General features: G+C 38.2%; 1 protein-coding gene across 3 annotated transcripts in view; it reads left to right on the top strand.

Annotated features, from left to right (window-relative positions):
• Positions 1-21289, top strand: part of SPEN (spen family transcriptional repressor) — a 102407-nt gene that overhangs the window by 66131 nt on the left and 14987 nt on the right. For 2 of the 3 annotated variants that reach the window (XM_066270349.1, XM_066270351.1), the window contains 7 exons: positions 4216-4376; positions 6284-6484; positions 10235-10386; positions 18091-18216; positions 18572-18685; positions 20190-20303; positions 21186-21286. In XM_066270349.1, the coding sequence (XP_066126446.1) occupies positions 4216-4376; positions 6284-6484; positions 10235-10386; positions 18091-18216; positions 18572-18685; positions 20190-20303; positions 21186-21286 (969 nt within the window). The remainder of the gene's footprint in view (positions 1-4215; positions 4377-6283; positions 6485-10234; positions 10387-18090; positions 18217-18571; positions 18686-20189; positions 20304-21185; positions 21287-21289) is intronic. The other variant, XM_066270350.1, reaches the window with a different exon arrangement.

The raw sequence follows: 21289 nt of genomic DNA, 5'->3' as shown, positions 1-21289 counted from the left end.
GTTTCTGATTTAGAACTTTTTTTGTTTGTTTGTTTTACAGAGACAGAGTCAGAGGGTGGGATAGATAGGGACAGACAGACAGGAATGGAGAGAGATGAGAAGCATCAATCATTAGTTTTTCATTGCGACACCTTAGTTGTTCATTGATTGCTTTCTCATATGTGCCTTGACCATGGGGCTGCAGCAGACCGAGTAACCCCTTGCTGGAGCTAGCGACCTTGGATCCGAGCTGGTGAGCTTTGCTCAAACCAGATGAGCCCACGCTCAAGCTGGCGACCTCAGGGTCTCAAACCTGGGTCCTTCGCATCCCAGTCTGACGCTCTACTCACTGCACCACTGCCTAATCAGATGTGATTTAGAACTTTTAGTTGGTATTGAAACTTTAATGTTGATGTGGCAAGGTAGATTTAAAGTCTACTTTCTTAAAAGTAATAGTTGATATACTGTCATCACTACTTAAGACAATTTAGAGTGGAATAGCTTTTGATTCACTGCTTTTAACTTTTAAGAAACAGCTAAATACTATAGGTCATAAGCTTTGGTGAACTTCTGTGATTCTTTAATGACTGTGGAAATAAGAGTTTTAAAAAATAAAACCTGAGCCTAACCAAGTAGTGGTGCAGTGAATAGAGCATCTACCTGGGATACTGAGGACCTCGATTCAAAACCTCAAGGTTGATGGATTGAGCATGGGCCAGCTTGAGCATGGGGTTGCTGATTGCTAGTTTGAGCATGGGATCATAGACATGATCCCAAGGTCGCTGTCTTGAGCCCAAAGGTTGTTGTCCTGAAGTCCAGGGTCACCAGCTTGAGCAAGGGGTCATTGGATTGGCTGGAGCTCCCTAGTCAAGGCACAATAGAGAAGGAATCAATAAACAACTAAAGTGCTGCAACTACGAGTTGATGCTTTCTCATCTCCCTTCCTTCTTGTCTCTCTTGCGCTGAATGAATGAGTGAATGAATGAATGAAAATAATAATAAAAGTTGACACAGAGAGTCTGGGCACTTGGGCTTTCTGTCAGTTTAATAGGATTGAAAAGTATGTATTGGAGGGGGGTGTCCAAATTTGTGCTCCCATGTTGATTTAGTAGGATCTTAAAATCCCTGGTACATTTAATAGACTGTACTGGAAATGTATGGTGCAGTTCAGATTAGCATATGAAAATGTGAACTCAAAAGTTGTTTTAATTTTATCGTTTCATAATTCATTTGAAAACCTTTCGCCCTTTCTGGTTATCACTTCAAATTGGTCAGCAGATCATTGTACCAGTAAATTTACATATTGTTTCAAAATCGGTATGGTAGCAGGGAATTCACCAAGATTATGATGACATTTATAACAAATCTAATTTCTATGATTATTTTGTACTTTAAAAATTAGTATCATTGCCTGACCAGGTTGTGGTACAGTAGATAGAGCATGGGCCTGGGACACTGAGGACCCAGGTTTGAAACCTCAGGTCTCCAGCTTGAGCCTTGGGTCACTGGCTTGAAGCCCAAGGTCACTGGCTTGAGCAAGGGGTCACTGGTTTGGCTGGAGTCCCCTGGTCAAGGCACGTATGAGAAAGCAGTCAATGAACAAATAAGGTGCCACACTATGTCTGAGTTGATGCTTTTCATCACCCTTCCTTCCTGTCTTTGTCTCTCACTTAGAAAAAAGGTAACAATATTATTATTATTGATTGATCACCTTTCCTCCATTTTTACAGATTTACACAGAACTTTGTTTATGCTGCCTCATTAATCATATCAAAAACCAGAAATTCTGCTCTTGCCCATATTTGTTTACTTCTTTACCCATTATTGCTAAGGAATTTTGATATATTTAATATTTGTAGTATTGTAATTAAAGTATTTTCCTTAATGGTTATTTTATTCATTGGGATTAAGTTGGTATGTCATATAATATATTCTTTACCCTAGTCATTTGGTGTCCTTGTGAATAATCTTGTATTGCTTGGAATACTTCAAACATAACAAACATTTTTCTCCTGTGCTAAAACAAGATTAATTTTGTTAACCTTTAATTTCAATGAAAATATAGTATTCTATTCACTTAGTACTAGTAACACTGCTTTTGCTGAATGACTTAGAAAGAAAACCTTTTCTAGATGGAAAAATTGAAACACTTCATTTATATAAGAGGCAGGCAATGATGACTTGTTCTGTCTCAAGGCTTTTGTCCCTAGTAGTGTGTATTTTGTAACTCATTTATCTCTTTTTGGCTCTCACGGGCATAGGTTTATTTCTTTGTTTCAGACTGTAGACAGTTCTGATAACCTTATGAACTTTTCAGTTTTTGTCCTAGCAGGTGAAAGCTAAATAAAAATGCTCTGTGAATTCAAAGTCATAACATGCTGTTTTCTTACTGTATTTATTAATTTTTTTTTAGAAAAAAAAAAAATTATAAAAAAAAAAAAAAAAGGAAAAGCAATAGCAAATTTGTCTCAGATCCTAGGGTTGGATTTATTAATTGTGCTAGCTTAGAGATAGTTTTGGATATGAGAGCTGCAGTCTTAGTGCAATGACAAAAACTATTAGGCCTTTCCTGTAGCAGGTGGGCTTAATTTAAGATGGGTTAACCTTCCGGAGTTATATAGAAACAAGGATTCTACCACAGAGAGGTGTGAGTGTGAAGCAAAATTTCATAAACCTGCAAATAGCAGAACCTACAAATAGCCTTTTTTTTTTTTTCTTTACAGGGACAGAGAGAGAGAGAGAGAGAGAGTCAGATAGAGGGATAGATAGAGACAGACAGACAGGAACGGAGAGAGATGAGAAGCATCAATTATCAGTTTTTCGTTGCAACACCTTAGTTGTTCATTGATTGCTTTCTCATATGTGCCTTGACCGTGGGCCTTCAGCCGACTGAGTAACCCCTTGCTCGAGCCAGTGACCTTGGGCTTAAGCTGGTGAGCTTTTTGCTCAAGCCAGATGAGCCTGCGCTCAAGCTGGCAACCTTGGGGTCTTGAACCTGGGTCCTTCTGCATCCCAGTCCGACGCTCTATCCACTGCGCTACCGCCTGGTCAGGCTACAAATACCTTTTTATTAATCTATATGAGAAGGCTATAGAACTTAAAACTAAACAGTCTTGAACATCCAGTACCAAGGAAAATTTTGTATTTCCCACTTAGTTCTTAGGCATAATAAGCTTGTTAAAATATCTCTCTCTTAATCTGACCATGTTGGTAATATTTTGTTTTTGTCTTTCAACTGTCTTCCACATTTGAATGTTGTATTAAACTGAAGAATCAATTCAATTTCATTGACTCATTTTTCACATTATTCACAAAGAGCCTAAACTACTAAGACTCAAGTAACTTACATATTTTTTTTATTGCATCTTCAAAATTTTTAAAAATTAAATTTACCTGGGAAATTATTTTTGGGTATTTATGTTTTTCTGAAAATTAATTTACCCATGAGGCAGTAGTAGTAGTAACAATAGTAGCAGAGCAGTGCTACTTCATTTAGTGAATGCTGTCATATTCCAAACTCTAAGCCTGGCCGTTATTTTATTTAATTCTAACCCTATGAGATAGATATTATTTTAAAAAAATTTTTTTTTTTTTTTTTAGGGAGAGAGAGAGAAAAATAGCAATTTGTTGTTCCATTTATTTCTATATTCATTGGTTGATTCTTGTATGTGCCCTGACCGGGGCTCAAACCTGCAACCCTATCATGTTGGCATGATGCTCTAACCAACTGAGCTATCATCCAGTCAGGGCCTGAGATAGATACTGTTGTTATTTCTATTTTGCAGATGTGTAAACTGAGGCTCTAGTGAAAGGATAAATGACTTGTCCAAGAATACATGCTTTATGTCTAAGCTAAGATTTGAATTTATATCTCTGAATCAAAACCCCATATATTCACGATTCTATTATTATTATTAAGTGAATTGTGTTTATTAGTCTATTTTTCTTGGAAAAAATTACTCAAATTTTGCACAGAATGAAGCATTTGTCTTTAGGTGGCCTGTGGTAGTAAAAGATTGTCACTTTTGCCTCCACATTCTCAGGCCAGAGAATGTCTTCTGCTATCTCTGAAGGTACGGTATGAAATATGTAGATGTGGAGGAGGTGGAACGTCCTGAAGTCTCACACCTAATGTTTAGACCTTTAAATTATTGCCACTTATTGATTCTAAGAAGTTTTATGTGCTGCAAGCATTTTGTTTGTCTTTTTGTTAAAGAGTTTTTTGCCCTTCTACAGCACTGATTCCAGCAGTAGTTCAAGTGATGACTCTCCAGCCCGGTCAGTTCAATCCGCAGCAGTCCCTGCACCCGCTTCCCAGCTGCTTTCATCCCTGGAAAAAGATGAGCCTCGTAAAAGTTTTGGGATCAAGGTTCAGAATCTTCCAGTACGCTCTACAGGTAAAAACTGCCTTTCTCTGCTAAGGTTGGGGAATGAGAGACTGAGCAACTTGACTTCAGAACTTTGCAGTGATAGCAAGCTTTATTTCTGTTTCATTAATATTTACTGCCATGAAAGAAAAAGTAAGTGATTATCATAACTTATAGTGTCTAGGTTGTTATATCTATATACATATGTAAATATAGATATAGATATGGCATGTTATTTTTTTTGTAGTTATTAAATACAGATAAATGTATATATTATGCATAAACATATCCACACATAAAAATTCTGTGGTGCATATTATAAAAGGATGGTTTATCCTTTTTAAAAGGAGAAACAAAGAGAAAAAGAAAGGAAGGAGGGATTGGGAGAGACAGAGAAAGAAGCATTCATTTGTTGTTTCACTTAGTTGTTCACTCATTGGTTGCTTTTCATATGTGCCCTGGCTGGGGATCAAACCCACAACTTTGTTGTTTCAGGACGACGCTTTGAGCTAACCAGTCAGGGCCTAAGTATGGTTTATCTTTGAATAAATATACTTTCTGTATTAAATATTTTGATATTAAAGGAAATTTGTTATGATGAGATTGTAGAAATTCTATTTTTAGTTAGTTTTATTACACTGCTCACAAAAAATTGGGGGACATTTTATCACTTCATATTCATTTTGAAATATCCCCTAATTTTTGTGAGCAGTATGTATTGCTCTGGAGTCCTGTGTTACATGAAATTATTATTATTATTATTTTTATTTTTTGTATTTTTCTGAAGCTGGAAACGGGGAGAGACAGTCAGACAGACTCCCACATGCGCCCGACCAGGATCCACCCTGCACGCCCACTAGGGGCAACGCTCTGCCTACCAGTGGGCGATGCTCTGCCCCTCCGGGGCATCGCTCTGCCGCGACCAGAGCCACTCTAGCGCCTGGGGCAGCGGCCAAGGAGCCATCCCCAGCGCCCAGGCCATCTTTGCTCCAATGGAGCCTTGGCTGCGGGAGGGGAAGAGAGAGACAGAGAGGAAGGAGGGCGGGGTGGAGAAGCAAATGTGCGCTTCTCCTTATGTGCCCTGGCCGGGAATTGAACCTGGGTCCCCCGCACGCCAGGCCGACGCTCTACCGCTGAGCCAACCTGCCAGGGCCACATGAAATAATTTTGAGCATAAAATTGTGATGGGAGTTTAAGAGTTTAAATGAGGAAAATCATGATTAATAGAAAAGTCTAATGAAAAGCTATACTGTAATCTTTCCTTTACTCCTGATATTTTTAATTGACAATTGACCATAATTTACTGTTTATTTGTACATTAGGTATATTGTGTATGTAAACGGCATACATATGGTCAAACCAAAAAAGACTATTTCTTAGTTAAGTGCATTTCAGTGATTTAAATTATTTATTAAAAAACAACCTATAAAATTTACATACCAGGTTTTATATATATATACACACACCATATATATAAAATTTTAATTTTTATGACAAATCAAATTAACACAGGACCTCCAGATGGTATGTTCAGGTTGTTGGATGCCACTTCCCACACATTTTTATCATTGACATGATACTAGGAAAGCTAGAAGTATGGCTTTCTTTGTGCAGTCTTTAAAAGTCTTATATGTTTGCATGTATGTAAAGTTTTTATTATGAAAATTTTAAGCATAACCAAATTAGGAGTAGCAAAATGAACTCCCCTTATAACTATACTCCATAAAAGACCCATCCATAAATCTTCTAATGCTCAGTTTATTTCAGAATTGTACAGTAGCCTCCAAAATGCTTTTTTGAGTTATTTTATTTGAAAACATGATGTTTTAATGCTAACAAAACTTAGGTCAAAAATCAGGCTCATGATTTAGTAGTGTACTTATTGAGTTATACCTAAATTAGAAAAATAAGCAACTTGTTTTTATTTGGGGATTTAGATACAAGCCTTAAAGATGGCCTTTTCCATGAATTTAAGAAATTTGGAAAGGTGACTTCAGTGCAAATACATGGAGCTTCAGAAGAGAGGTATGGTCTGGTATTCTTTCGGCAGCAAGAGGACCAAGAAAAAGCATTGACTGCATCAAAAGGAAAACTTTTCTTTGGCATGCAGATTGAAGTAACAGCATGGATAGGGCCAGGTAAGAGACCAGGAAGTGGAGCTTTAGTATAATTTGTCTTCCAGCCTATGAAAGGACAGCATCGTATCCTGAATGTGGGCACTATTCCAGTCTTTATTGACATACTTCCAGTGTCTTCTGTTTCAAGAGTGGCTTCATTTATTGTTCAGCTTAATAAATTACACTGTTTTAGTTAAGGAGGGTAAAAATTGTTTAGTTTCTATAAAGGAGTCTGAAAGGTAGAGTTTAGCCCCCTGGAGTCCTGCCTTCCCCAAAGGATTAATTGATTGAGATAAGGAGATAGTTCCTAAGAGAATGACAACAGAATTATCCTGAATTAAATTTAAAAATAAACTACTTGTTACGTGGATTTGAGGAACTAGCTAGACTAGTTTTATTTCTGTTATGCCCAGTACAAATTGGATCTGTTATTTTAGCTTCCATGCCTTTTAAAGATAGTAACAAAGAAACGACTTAAGTCTTCCCAGTGTGACTCATTGAGAATATCAAGGGGACATTTCCTTAGCTTGAACCTACCTGAAAGACTTATTGTTAGGGCAGGAAGTCTTCTCAGGCATGGCTTGGGTCAGTGTTTCTCTTGTTTAGAATCATCTGTGGTGCTTGCTTAAAATGCAGACTCTTTGACCCTACCCCAGTTTACTGGTTCAGAATTTGCATACTCAAGTTTGGTAATGCCTAATTTAAGGCAATTTGTGAGTAAATTTGTAGAGGAATGAATAAAAATATGTTAAAATCATGGAGTCCTATTATTTAGCTGAGACACTTGAACTTAAAGTTTCCATTTTGAGTGGAATTTATAGGGTAAACCTAGCTCACGTTCTTGGAATATTCATTTTATTTGACAGTTACGAGGAAAAAAAATAGAATTTTCCTGATAAGAACGTGTAAATGTTATTAAAACAGGCACAGAGGTGTTAGAGTGAATACTGTAAAATGTGCATAATTTTGTGATAAAATGCAAGAATTAAAAGGATTATTATTACCTTTTCAAAATACTATAGGTTATATCAGGGGCCCCCAAACTTTTTACACAGGGGGCCAGTTCACTGTCCCTCAGACTGTTGGAGGGCCGGACTATAAAAAAAACTATGAACAAATCCCTATGCACACTGCACATATCTTATTTTAAAGTAGAAAAACAAAACAGGAACAAATACAATATTTAAAATAAAAAACAGGTAAATTTAAATCAACAAACTGTTCAGTATTTCAATGGGAACTATGCTCCTCTCACTGACCACCAGTGAAAGAGGTGCCCCTTCCAGAAGGGCGGCTGGGGCCAGATAAATGGCCTCAGGGGGCCGCATGCGGCCCGCGGGCTGTAGTTTGGGGACCCCTGGGTTATATCTTCATGTTCCACCTACCTCTCTGCCATGTTTTAGATGTACTGCCTGCCCTAAGCTATACTGGGCTAAGAATGGTTCTTATTGAACACATTTGGAGTTGTATTTATAATGTCATATATTCCTTAGGAACTGACTCAAGGAATATTTAGACCTTATCTTTGTAAATTTTTAGAGCCATATGTAATTACTTAACAAGGATCTAATTTAAGAGCATTATCCATAGCTGACCATCTGATCTCCACATGGTGGGGCTAGCTCGAAATATTTACTGTAAAAAAGAATTTTACTTAAAATCCAGGATAATTGGGTTTTAACCACCTACCAGAGAAGATTTTGAGATGTTTGGTTAGTTCAAGCATAAGAAAGCTGAAGGTACCTTTTTTAAAGATGGACAGCATGAACCACCTGTTTAAAGTGATGTTTGAAAGCAGTCAAATTTGAGGATAGAGACTAGGTGGAATTTTGCTGCTGGATGGTTTGGTATAAATGTTTTGTTTTAAAATGTATGGATTGATTGCTGCTTTAGGTCAAGGACCTCTTGGAATTCCAAGAAACCCAACTCTGCCAATAGACCCTGGTGGCTTTTAAAGTTGTGATTTCTTATTCCTGTGCACAATGTTATAATTCTCTAAACATGAAATTGCAGGATAAAAGGGGTTTCTCAATGACATGTAGGAATTAAGGCATTAATTTGGTGATGAAGGTTAAATTTCCAGTTTTGAAATTTCTACTGAGCTATTTGATAGAAATGAAGCCATTACAGATTTATTTATTTTTGTATTTTTCTGAAGTTGAAAACGGGGAGGCAGTCAGATAGACTCCTGCATGCGCCCGGCTGGGATCCACCTGGCATGCCCACCAGGGGGTGATGCTCTGCCCATCTGGGGCGTTGCTCTGTTGCAACCAGGGCCATTCTAGCGCCTGAGGCAGAGGCCATAGAGCCATCCTCAGCACCCGGGCCAACTTTGCTCCCATGGAGCCTTGGCTGCTGGAGGGGAAGAGAAAGACAGAGGCAGGAGGGGGGGGGTGGAGAAGCAGATGGGCGCCTCTCCTGTGTGCCCTGACCGGGAATTGAACCCAGGACTCCTGCACGCCAGGCCGACACTCTATCACTGAGCCAACCGGCCAGGGTGCCATTACAGATTTTAATGGTTGCAAGTCATGCTTTATCATTCTGATTCTTCCTTTTGGAATACACACGTCAAGACGGGTCTGATTATTATTTTCTTTTTCTTTTTTTCTCCCTTTTAAAATAAAATGAGATGTATTCTGAGTTCATGCAACAACTCTGAAGTTGAGCCTTTTTAATACCAGCCTTGTTGTATAATCAGTGACGTTCAGTGACTGACACGACACACTTTGTTTCAGTCAAGTTGATGTTAACTTTTTGGATGGCTGTATTTTACACTGAAAAAGGAGAACATACAGGCTGCATTGTAATTGCCAACAAAACATTGAATTGCCCCAACCTTAGACCAAATTAATAAATGGAGCTTCAAAGAAAGCCTATCATTGAATTAGACATTAAACCAGAACTTTTGATTATAAGAAATAGAGACCTTAAGAGTCATTTAGTCATTTTCTGGTTGTCACTGGGGTTTGTGCAACACCAAAAAAGAGATATTTCATAAGTGTTGCGTCAGTCAGTGTTCATACAATTACTATTCTTATATCTAAAAATTTCTGCATTTAGACAGGCAGTTGGGTTATGTTGATTAGTATGACAAATATAAAATTGAAGTATTTTATAAAATGTTGAAGGTAAATAATGAAGCTGGACTGTTTTCAGCTGAGTTTTATGTATAGTTTTACATTCCTCATTGAGAGCCTACCACATGATATTTGAACCTAAGATTAGGATAAAATAATTATCATTTAAAAATAATTATTGATTGATTTTAGAGCGATGGAGGTAGGGGGAGAGAGAGAGAGAGAGAGAGAGAGAGAGAGAGAGAGAAACATCAATCTGTTCCTGTGTGTGCCCTGACTGGGAGTCAAACCCACAACCCTTGCATACCAGCTCAGTGCTCTAACCAACTGAGCTATCTGGCCAGGACAAATAATTACAATTTTTGCTGGGGTTTAAAATATTTCAGTGTTAGTGATTGTTTTTTAAAACAAATCAACTTAGCAGATTCAGATTCAGTCCACTTTTCTATTTTAAAGATCAAAGTGTTCTTATTTTTGGGGACAAATTTGTTAGTCTTGATATTCTTCTTTTGCTTTGGAGTTAACAAGAGGCAGCTATTGCTGAAGTTGTGTATAATTTTTCAGACTGTATTAGTACTCAAGCCTAATGTTTCAGAGATATTAATTCTCTTAAGTGTAGGTTTTCCCCATGATAAACAAATACACTCAGTCAAAGCACTCTCTTCTCTTTTTACTGTCCCCATCCCACTTACAGAAACAGAAAGTGAAAATGAATTTCGCCCTTTGGATGAAAGGATAGATGAATTTCACCCCAAAGCAACAAGAACCCTCTTTATTGGCAACCTTGAGAAAACCACTACATATCATGACCTTCGCAACATCTTTCAGCGCTTTGGCGAAATTGTGGTATGTTGCTTTTTTACAACAAAAACAGTTTAGATCTTTGTCATAAGTCCAAGCAAAGTACAGATTATATTTGGAAAGATGATATTTAGATGATGTAATAAATGTTTTTTTCTCATTTGCCCTATGTGTTTTTAAGTCCTGCTGAAAGATTATCTAGCAAAACCCACTGGAGAGTGTGTGTGTGTGTATGTATGTAAAAATAGATACTTGTCTTTCTTTTGTTTTTACACACACACACACACACACACACACACACACACACACACACCATTTTTTCTTTCTTTTTTTATTGGGTGCTGTTTCAGTGCCATTACTAGTCCTGTGGATTGAAAGGGAAATCTGGAAGAGAAAACATGTTTATAAGAAAGAAGCAGATTACTATTGTGTGATTATTGTGTTACCACAGCTCTCATCAGAAAGTACCTTGGGGATTACTGAAATGTAGATGTCATGTTGGAAGCTCAGTTCTATTTTGAAATTTTAATTAGAATCACTTTTTATATTGTGCAAGTCATAGTTAGATTTAGGAGTAAAGGATTTTCCATGTGAAATAGTTTGGTCACAGCTTTGTACACTTAGGACAGTAGTTCTCAAAGTGATAGAAGATTTCCAGGTGTGCCCTATGGTATTCCAGAGAAATACGTGCCTGTTGGGGACCAAAAAAACCAACAGGGTTTGGGAGTTTAGGTTTTTGAGGGACAGAGGTGTGGGGAATTGGCTGTAAGCTGACAGTCTGCCCAACCCCCCACCTCACTTGCCTAATTAGGTAGCAAAAGGCTGTTAAGCTGTGGTGCTGGATTGTTTACACTACCCCCCATGTTCCCCAGAAAGACCTGAGGCAAGTTTCTTCTATCCTTTGTTTGGTATCAAGTTAAGATGATATCTATGGTGGGGGTTTTCTGCACTCAACACAAGAGTAAAAAGAGAGGAATTCTTCAATGTATTGACAAGGAAATGAGAATTTGCCTTTCAAATATATGACCAAACATTGAAGAAATCACTAGGACACATCAGGCTCATGTTTTTCATAAACACAAGAATGAAAGAACTTAACACATTCACACTGGGACCTGTTGAATTTACTAAATCTTACTAAGAATGTATCTATCTATAAAAAAAGATAACTCTTTTGTGTTTTTTTTTTTTAACCCCTCTTTTTTGCAAATTCTAAAAAGCATAACTCAAAAAATGTAACAAAAATGTTTTTAATGTCAGAATAAATTTAATTTTGTCGTATTTATTTCATTTAATTAACATAAAAGCATGCTTGGACTTTATATTTTTTCTTTAATCTTTGACTTAATTATTGTAACATATTTCTCAGAAATTTGTATATAGTGTACCTACAATTATTTGTAGGATTTAAATGCACCCCGACTTTAAAAAGTTTTGAGAACCACTGATTAGGATATATTAATTTGTTTTGTGTTTGAAAAAATAGGGAAATTACTTCTTGGTTTTCTAGATTTTCTCTATTTATAACAGTAAAGAAATTGCTCTAGTATATTTGTACTTTGGAGAGTTTTAAAATGTTTTGAGTAGGAATAGCTATTAATTTTTAAGGTGTGTGTGTATATGTGTGTCTGTCTATTAATCTGTTGTTATCTTCCACATCAGCAATTTTTTTTTTAGTGAGAGGAAGGGAGATAGACTCCCAAATACTCCCCAACCAGGATCCCCCCCAGGGGCCCCCATCTTTGGCTGATGCTCAAATCAACCAAGCTATTCTCAGCACCTGAGGCTGATGCTTGGACCAGTTGAGCTATCCTCAGCACCCAGGGCCACTGAGAAAGGGGAAAAGAGAGAGAAGGGGGAGAGTGGGAGGAAGAGAAGCAGATGGTTGCTTCTCATGTGTGCTGACCTGGGACTTCTGCACACTGGGCCAACGCTCTACCCACTGAGCAAGCTGGCCAGAGCCACATCAGCAATTTTCAACCTTTTTCATCCCATGGCATACATAAACTAATTACTAAAATTCTGAAGCACAACAAAAAATACATTTTTGCCGATCTGATAAAAAAAAAAGGTATAATTTTGATTTGTTCACACCAGATGGCTATTATTTTGTTGGCTATTGTCATTTTTTTGACATTAAGGAAAAAGAGGTCAGTGATCCTGACTAAACAGTCAGGTATTTCATGTTTTAAAAATTCTTGTGGTGGCCAGGGCCTGTTAGTTTAGTGGATAGAGTGTTAGCCTGGCATATGGATGTCAGGTTTGATTCCCAGTCAGGGCATACAAGAGAAGTGACCATCTGCTTCCCCCCAACCCACTCACCCAGAGCCAGCGGCTCGATTGGTTTGAGCATCACTCTCAGGCACTAGAAATAGCTCATTTGATTCGAGCATTGGCCCAAGATGAGGGTTGCCCTGGGAATCCTGGTTGGGGTGCATGCAGGAGTCTATTTCCTCTCTTCTCACTTAAAAAAAAAGTTCTTGCTCTTGCCGGTTGGCTCAGTGGTAGAGCGTCGGCCTGGCTTGCAGGAGTCCCAGGTTCAATTCCCGTCCAGGGCACACAGGAGAAGCGCCCATCTGCTTCTCCACCCCTCTCTCTCTCCTTCCTCTCTGTCTCTCTCTTCCCCTCCTGCAGCCAAGGCTCCATTGGAGCAAAGTTGGCCTGGGCGCTGAGGATGGGTCTGTGATCTCTGCCTCAGGTGCTAGAATGGCTCTGATTGAGGCAGAGCATCACCCCCTGGTGGGCATGCCGGGTGGATCCCGGTCAGGCGCATGCGGGAGTCTGTCTGACTGCCTCCCCGTTTCCAGTTTCGAAAAAATAACACACACACACACACACACACACACACACACACAAAATTCTTTCAGCATACCAGTTGAAAATTGCTGTTATACACTAATGCTTTAAGCAAAAGATCTTTATTTTTATTTTTTTTTCTAATGACTTAATGTAGTCTTGTGACTAAAACATTATTTGTGCTTGTTGCTGACCTAAATTTCATCTTATAGGAACTGGGGGCAATAGATGGAAATGGTTGGTAGAAAGTAAACAAAAAACAGAGAAGATTATATTTAGCCTGACCAGTGGCGGTGCAGTGGATGAAGCATCAGCCTGGAACGCTGAGGTCCCAGGTTCAAAACCCTAAGTTTGCTGGTTTGAGCACAGGCTCACCAGCTTGAGCCCAAAGGTTGTTGGCTAAAAGCCCAAGGTTGCTGGTTTGAGTCCAAGGTCATTGTTTTGAGCAAGGGGTTACTAGCTTGGCTCGAGCAGCACCTCAGTCAGGGCACGTATGAGAAGCAATCAGTGAACAAGTAAAAAATGTGCTGCAAGTGAGAGTTGATGCTTCTCATCTCGGTCCCTTCCTCTTTTCTCTCACAAAAAAAAAATTTTATATATATCATATATATATATATATAGAGAGAGAGAGAGAGAGAGAGAGAGATGCACCAGTAAAACATTTATTTTTAGTTTGATTTTTAAAGTTCTTTTGTTTATTTATGAGTATAGTGTATACTGTAATTTTATTTATTTATTTATTTATTTATTTATTTATTTATTTATTTATTTATTTTCTGTATTTTTCTGAAGCCGGAAACGGGGAGAGACAGTCAGACAGACTCCCGCATGCGCCTGACAGGGATCCACCCAGCACGCCCACCAGGGGGCGATGCTCTGCCCACCAGGGGCGATGCTCTGCCCCTCCGGGGTGATGCTCTGTTGCGACCAGAGCCACTCTAGCGCCTGGAACAGAGGCCAAGGAGCCATCCCCAGCGCCCGGGTCATCTTTGCTCTAGTGGAGCCTCGGCTGTGGGACGGGAAGAGAGAGACAGAGAGGAAGGAGAGGGGGAGGGGTGGAGAAGCAGATGGGCCCTTCTCCTGTGTGCCCTGGCCGGGAATCAAACCCGGGACTTCTGCACGCCAGGCCGACGCTCTACCACTGAGCCAACCAGCCAGGGCCTATACTGTAATTTTAGATCTACCGCCTACCTATGTAGATGAGTGACTTGGAGTTCATCTTTCTATCTGGACTTAAGCTTTTTCTGTCCTTAGACAATGATCTATTAATTAATTTTCTCTTAGATAAGATTTTCAGATGTACTTTTATTTGAATATAGCTGCTACTTTAAATTTTGGAGGCATATAAAATGTATTTGGGCACATGGATACATTTTCATTACTAGGGTTGCTAAAAATATATATATTGTGTTTTAGAGCTATGCTTCTCAGTAAGGTGGACACATTAGTATTCGTTGGAAACCATAATCTCATCATGTTTGCAATAGCTTGTGGTCGTCACTATTTTAGTGTCACTAAGTTAATAAGTTCTGATAACCCACTACCATTGGACCAGCCAAGGTTGTCACTATTTTAATGAAATGCAAACTTTGGGGAAATGGTCTGCTGCTTTTTGATAACAGGTTATGCCAGTGGTTCTCAAACTTTTTGAAGTTGTCGAGCACATTTAAAATCCTACAAATAATTGAAGGTACACTATATACAAATTTCTGAGAAATATGTTATAATAATTAAGTCAAATATTAAAGAAAAAATATAAAGTCCAAGCGTGCTTTTATATTAATTAAATGTAATAAATACAACAAAATTAAATTTATTCTGACATTAAAAACCATTTTTATGTTACATTTTTTGAGTTATGCTTTTTAGAATTTGCAAAAAAGAGGGGTTAAAAAATAAAAAAAAAACACAAAAGAATTATCTTTTTATATGGATAGATACATTCTTAGTAAGATTTAGTAAATTCAGCAGGTCCCAGTGTGAATGTGTTAAGTTTTTTCATTCTTGTGTTTATGAGAAACATGAGCCTGATGTGTCCTAGTGATTTCTTCAATGTTTGGTCATATATTTAAAGGACAAACTCTCATTTCCTCGTCAACACATTGAAGAACTCCTCTCTTTTTACTCTTGTGTTGAGCGCAGAAAACCCCCACCATAGATATCATCTTAACTTTACACCAAACAAAAGTTAGAAGAAGCTTGCCTCAGGTCTTTCTGGGGAACATAGGGGGTAATGTAAACAATCCAGCACCACAGCTTAACAGCCTTTTGCAACTTAATTAGGCAAGTGAGGTGGGGGGTTGGGCAGACTGTCAGCTTATAGCAAATTCCCCATACCTCTGTGCCCCAAAAATCTAAACTCCCAAACCCGGTTGGTTTTTTGGTCCCCAACAGTCACATTTTTCTCTGGAATGCCATAGGGCGCACCTGAAAATCTCCTAGGGTGCACCAGTGTGCCTGGCGCACACTTTGAGAACCACTGGGTTATGCTATAGCGAGAAAGAACGTAGTTAGTGAGTCTACCCACTGGTAGTCTTTGGAGACTATTTTTCTCTCTCTCCTTTAAAAATTCATTTATTGACCAGTGGTGGCACAGTGGTTTGAGTGTTGGTCCAGGAAGCTGAGTGAAGTGTCCTAATTCGAAACTTCGAGGTTGCCAGCTTGCGCATGGGGTCACCTGCTTGAGCACAGGATCATCGACATGATTCGAAGGTCGCTGGCTTGAGCCAGGGGGTCACTGACTTAGCTTGAGGGCCTTCCTGCCTCCGTCAAGGCACATATGAGGAGAAATCAATGAAAACTATGAATTGATGCTTCTTATCTCTCTCCTCCCCGCTTTCTCTTTCTTTCTAGAAAATATAAAAATAAAATATATTGATTTATCAAGATTCTTTTAGAGAAGGGGAGGGAGAGAAACATTGGCTTGTTGTTCCACTTATCTATGCATTTCACTGTTGTTGGTTTTTAAATTTGTATTTATTGATTTTAGCGAGAGAGGAAGGGGAAAGTGAGAGAGAGACGGGAACACTGAGTTGATCCTGTCTGTGCCCTGACTAGGGATCAAACTGGCAACCTCTTTGCTTTGGGACGATGCTCTAACCAGCTGAGCCATCCAGCCAGGGCCATTTTTGATTCTCATATATGCCCTGACCAGAGATTGGACCCGCAACCTTGGTGATCAGTATGAGGCTCTAACCAACTGAGCTACCCAGTTAGGACGAGACTATTTCTCTTTAGTGTAGTTATCCTGAGTTATCACATTCTCCATAATAGTGAAAATAAAAGTGAATGTTTACCATTACTTAAAAATTTTTGAGTAAAAATTACTGCTTTTTTTTTTTTTTACAGAGACAGAGAGAGGAATAGATAGGGACAGACAGAGAGGAAAGAGAGATGAGAAGCATCAATCATTAGTGTTTCATTGCGACACCTTAATTGTTCATTGATTGCTTTCTTATATGTGCCTTGACCGTGGGGCTACAGCCGATCAAGTGACCCCTTGCTCGAGCCAGCGACCTTGGGTCCAAGCTGGTGAGCTTTGCTCAAACCAGATGAGCCCGCGCTCAAGCTGGCAACTTCGGGGTCTCAAACCTGGGTCCTCCACATCCCAGTCCAATGCTCTATTCACTGTGCCACCGCCTGGTCAGGCAAAATTATTGCTCTTTTAAAGGACCCATCAGACAGCTTTTTTTTTTAAATTTTATTTATTTATTTATCTTTTACAGAGACAGAGAGTGAGCTAGAGAGAAGGATAGACAGGGACAGACAGACAGGAACGAAGAGAAATGAGAAGCATCAATCATTAGTTTTTCATTGCGCGTTGCAACCCCTTAGTTGTTCATTGATTGCTTTCTCATATGTGCCTTGACTGTGGGCCTTCAGCAGACTGAGTAAACCCTTGCTGGAGCCAGCGACCTTGGGTTCAAGCTGGTGGGCTTTTCCTCAAACCAGATGAGTCCGCACTCAAGCTGGCGACCTCGGGGTCTTGAACCTGGGTCCTCTGCATCCCAGTCCGACGCTCTATCCACTGCGCCACCGCCTGGTCAGGCCAAACAGCTTTTAAATGCATTACTCATTTCGCTGTTTCAGGTTTTGATTATTGGCTTGTGACCCTTAAGGAGGTTTAAAATAATCATAATACTTATTCTGCAATATATGGCCCAAGTCATTATTGTTTAGGTACAAGTTTTACCCTCCAAGTGTCTGGTTTCTCTGGACCATTTTCCTGTGTAAGTTAGGTTTTTTTTTCCACCACCTTTTATAAGGAACCAGGACCAAGTGTCAAGTGTGACTACAGGTTTCAAGCATACCAAAGAGAAGGTGGGTGTTCCTTTATAGAGTTTTTATTTTTTAATCCAGGGATGGTGTTCTGATGCATTTTCACAAAGTAGTTTAGCTATTTATCCATCAATACTGGATATGAGAGATTAATAGCATATTTCTCAGTCATCAGGCTTGGTTCAATGAGATATCTTATAATTTAGGATTGCATATTTTAAATCGCTTTTTTAAAACTTGATTTCTTTATTATTTTTCTCAGATACTGTATTTTAAATAGCTTGTTTCTAGTAAGGATTTTAGATACTGTGGAAGGGAATTATTTTTTTTAGGTTTTCATCAAATAGGCTGCCTTTTCTTTGTTATCATAAATTTCTCCAGACAGTGTAGATTTTAAATTTCAAATTTGGTGCAGTTGCTTTTCTGCAGAGTGCTTCACATGCGAAGGGTTTCATGGTTAGTGATTACAAATGCTGTGTTGTATAGTTTTTTATACTTTAATTCACAATTTCATTGAGATGTACAGTTTTAACTAAGAACAGTATTTTTGGGAATGACTATTTTGAGAAATATGTAACTTATACAGACTTGTTTTTTTCTAATGTATTTTCTTGTTGAAAATAAATTTCTGATTATTTTCTTGTATCACTAAGTGGTTTTCATTGGCCCTTTCAGGACATTGATATTAAGAAAGTAAATGGAGTTCCTCAGTATGCATTCTTACAGTACTGTGATATTGCTAGCGTTTGTAAGGCTATTAAGAAGATGGATGGGGAATACCTTGGAAATAATCGCCTCAAGGTAAAGGAATTTGCATAAGTTATTGTACTGGCATGATTTTTAAGATTTTGGAGGGTTATTTTTTGTTTGTTTGTTTGTATATTTTAGGGGACATATGTTTGATTAAAATCTCAGTAATACAATTAACCATAAAGATAGTACATTTCTTTATCTTCATCCTGTTATACTGTCATCTTAATAAAGACTTGCTTATCCAGGCAAGATTACTGTTTTTGTAAATTTTTACTTGATTCATCCAAAGGTTTCCCCTGAGATGTTGGTTTAACAAGATTCCTATAGAGGACAGGTTTTCTCAGAATTCTGTACTTGAATAATTGCTAAATTTACTAATAGAAATTTTGCCTTTTATATTCAGCTGGGTTTTGGAAAGAGCATGCCTACAAACTGCGTGTGGTTAGATGGGCTTTCTGCAAATGTGTCAGATCAGTATTTAACACGACATTTCTGCCGATACGGGCCTGTGATAAAGGTAGGTGGAGGTTTTGGTGTGTGGTTTAAAGCTACTTTTGACTCCCTTTTCTTGGTATTCTGTGCTTTCAGTCCCAATTTCTAGTGCCAACTTTTTCTTTTCTTTAATAACTCATGCATTAAAATTCTCTTTTCCAAAATTTGGCCTAGCAAGGCTCATCTATATTAGCTTATAAAATGAGTATTCTGAAAAACTGTGTTGAACTAGCCAAGATGATTAATTTTGAAATAAGTATGCATAATACCATTAAATAGAATTTTCCTTAGATTTTAATTTTATATCACATTAAAATTAAACTAATTATATAATTGTTCATGTTCACACTAATATGTAATTAGACTTGATTTTTTAAAAAATGACGACTTTAAAGGGACATTTACACAGTAGAAGATCTGATCAATGTTTATGTAATACACTCACAAACATGACAGGAAAGCGTCTCCTGGTCCCATTCCATTATGTAAAGGTAAAGCTTTTAACTCCTTGAAAGATTTACACTGTAGTGGGCATGTTGCATAACTTTGACACTTCTTTAAATGTAGCTTTTGTTTGGAGAAATTGCACACTAGACTGCTAGTATAAATAAAATTCCAATAGTTTTATGATTGTAGTGCTACTTATGACCAAGAGTCATTAAGATTTTTGTTGAGTCAGTGCTCTTTATATTTGTTTCTCTCTTCCAAGAATATTGATTTGAGCCAAAACCAGAAGAATACTTAAATATAGCAAGTTCTCAGATAACATAGTTTTGTTCAGTGTCATTTTGTTATAATGTTGATGTGATGCTGTAGAAACTAAACTCTCATTTATAGCAATTAGTCTGTGGTAAAATTGGTTTCATTATACATCATTTTGCTTAAGGTCCCAGAACCTATTGACAGTGTTAAGTGAGGACTTAACTGAATAGTCAGTATTTAGTCAACATGGAAAATAAATTATAGAAAAGCAAAATAAAAGCATAATGTACCTTAAGCCACAATAGCCATGATTCTGAACAGTCTCTACACATTTTATTGTGTTTTTACTACAACTTCCTCATCAGGAAAACCCTGAAATTTTTTTCTAGAATAATATGTATAAGCCTGACCTGTAGTGGCACAGTGGATAAAGCATCAATCTGGAATGTTGAGATCACTGGTTCAAAACCTTGGGTTTGCCTGGTCAAGGCACATACGGAAGTTGATGCTTCCTGCTCCCTCCCTTCCCCTTTCCCCTCCCTCCCCCCTCCCCCTCCCTCTCCCTCTCCCTCTCCCTCTCCCTCTCCCTCTCCCTCTCCCTCTCCCTCTCCTTCTCCTTCTCTTTCTCTCTCTCCCTCCCTCTCTCCCCCCCTCCCTCTCTCCCCCCCCCTTCCGCTCCCTCTCAAAAATGAATAAATTAAAAAAAACATACATATAAGTGTGTTTTCTCTTGGCAGTGTCCTTGTGACTTAAGATTTTGTTGGGACTGACACTAAATGTACTGGGTAAGGCTCTTAACTTGTTTTTTTTTGGTTGTTCTTTTACAGGTGGTGTTTGACCGCTTAAAAGGCATGGCCTTGATTCTCTACAATGAAATTGAGTATGCACAAGCAGCTGTAAAAGAGACCAAGGGGAGGAAAATCGGTGGGAATAAAATCAAGGTGTGCAGAATAACTTTTAAACAGAGGCAGAACAAATTGTATTTGATTCTTACCTTCTTAATTACTGGCACATTGTAGGTGTCCAGCAAGTGGAGTGGTTTACATGATAGGCATTGTATGGCCTCAGTTTTTAAGGAAATATTACAATTTTTATATTTGTCTACCTGAGGGCACAGGATCTTTTAAACTATTAGACACAGAACATTCTCTAAAAATCCTCTCATTCAAGAAATTGTGCTTCTCTATGCCCGGTGCCTGCGGCTCACCTGTGTGCTCTTGGTTCAGGTGGCCCACAGTCACCTGCACACCCAAGAGCTTGAAGTGCCAGTCACTCCATCTTCCTGCACGATCCTTTGTTCAGGATAGCTGGAAGGAATTTATAAATTTAATAACTATGATGTTTAGATTGAAATAAGTCTATTTGAAATAAGATATTTATAGAAAAAGATATATTGATAGATGAGGGTTATTACATTTTTAGTGACTCAGGGGCCGAGCTGTGAGTGAAGTTTAAATGTCCCTCTATATTTTATGTTCTATGGTTCCAGCATAGAACAGAAATTGCTGGATTTAGTTGATCTGATTATTTAATTAACAACCTAGAATCCTGCTGGGTAGTGTTCCAGTTTTCCATTTGCTTTTCCCACTCCTTTAGAATTGGGTTCTAGAACTTCATAATTCGTTACAAAGATTTGTATAGAATCAAGAGAGATTTCAGGTTAACAAAATACAGTTTCAGTTATGATGGCTATGCCATATTATTGAGAAAGTTTACTCTTGAAATTTAGTCAGAGAGCTATTTTGGAAAGAACTTTTAAATTTGGTAACATGTTTTGTTATTTTAATCTGAAACTTGCTTCGAACACCTGTTTTGTTTTTAAGGTGGATTTTGCAAATCGGGAAAGTCAGTTGGCATTTTATCACTGTATGGAAAAATCTGGTCAAGATATCAGAGACTTTTATGAAACGTTAATAGAAAGAAGGTA

Source organism: Saccopteryx bilineata, chromosome 3 (assembly GCF_036850765.1).
Source record: "Saccopteryx bilineata isolate mSacBil1 chromosome 3, mSacBil1_pri_phased_curated, whole genome shotgun sequence".
Taxonomy (NCBI): Eukaryota; Metazoa; Chordata; class Mammalia; order Chiroptera; family Emballonuridae; genus Saccopteryx; species Saccopteryx bilineata.
The sequence above is the reverse complement of the archived record's forward strand: the minus strand, read 5'-3'. Positions and strand labels throughout refer to the sequence as shown.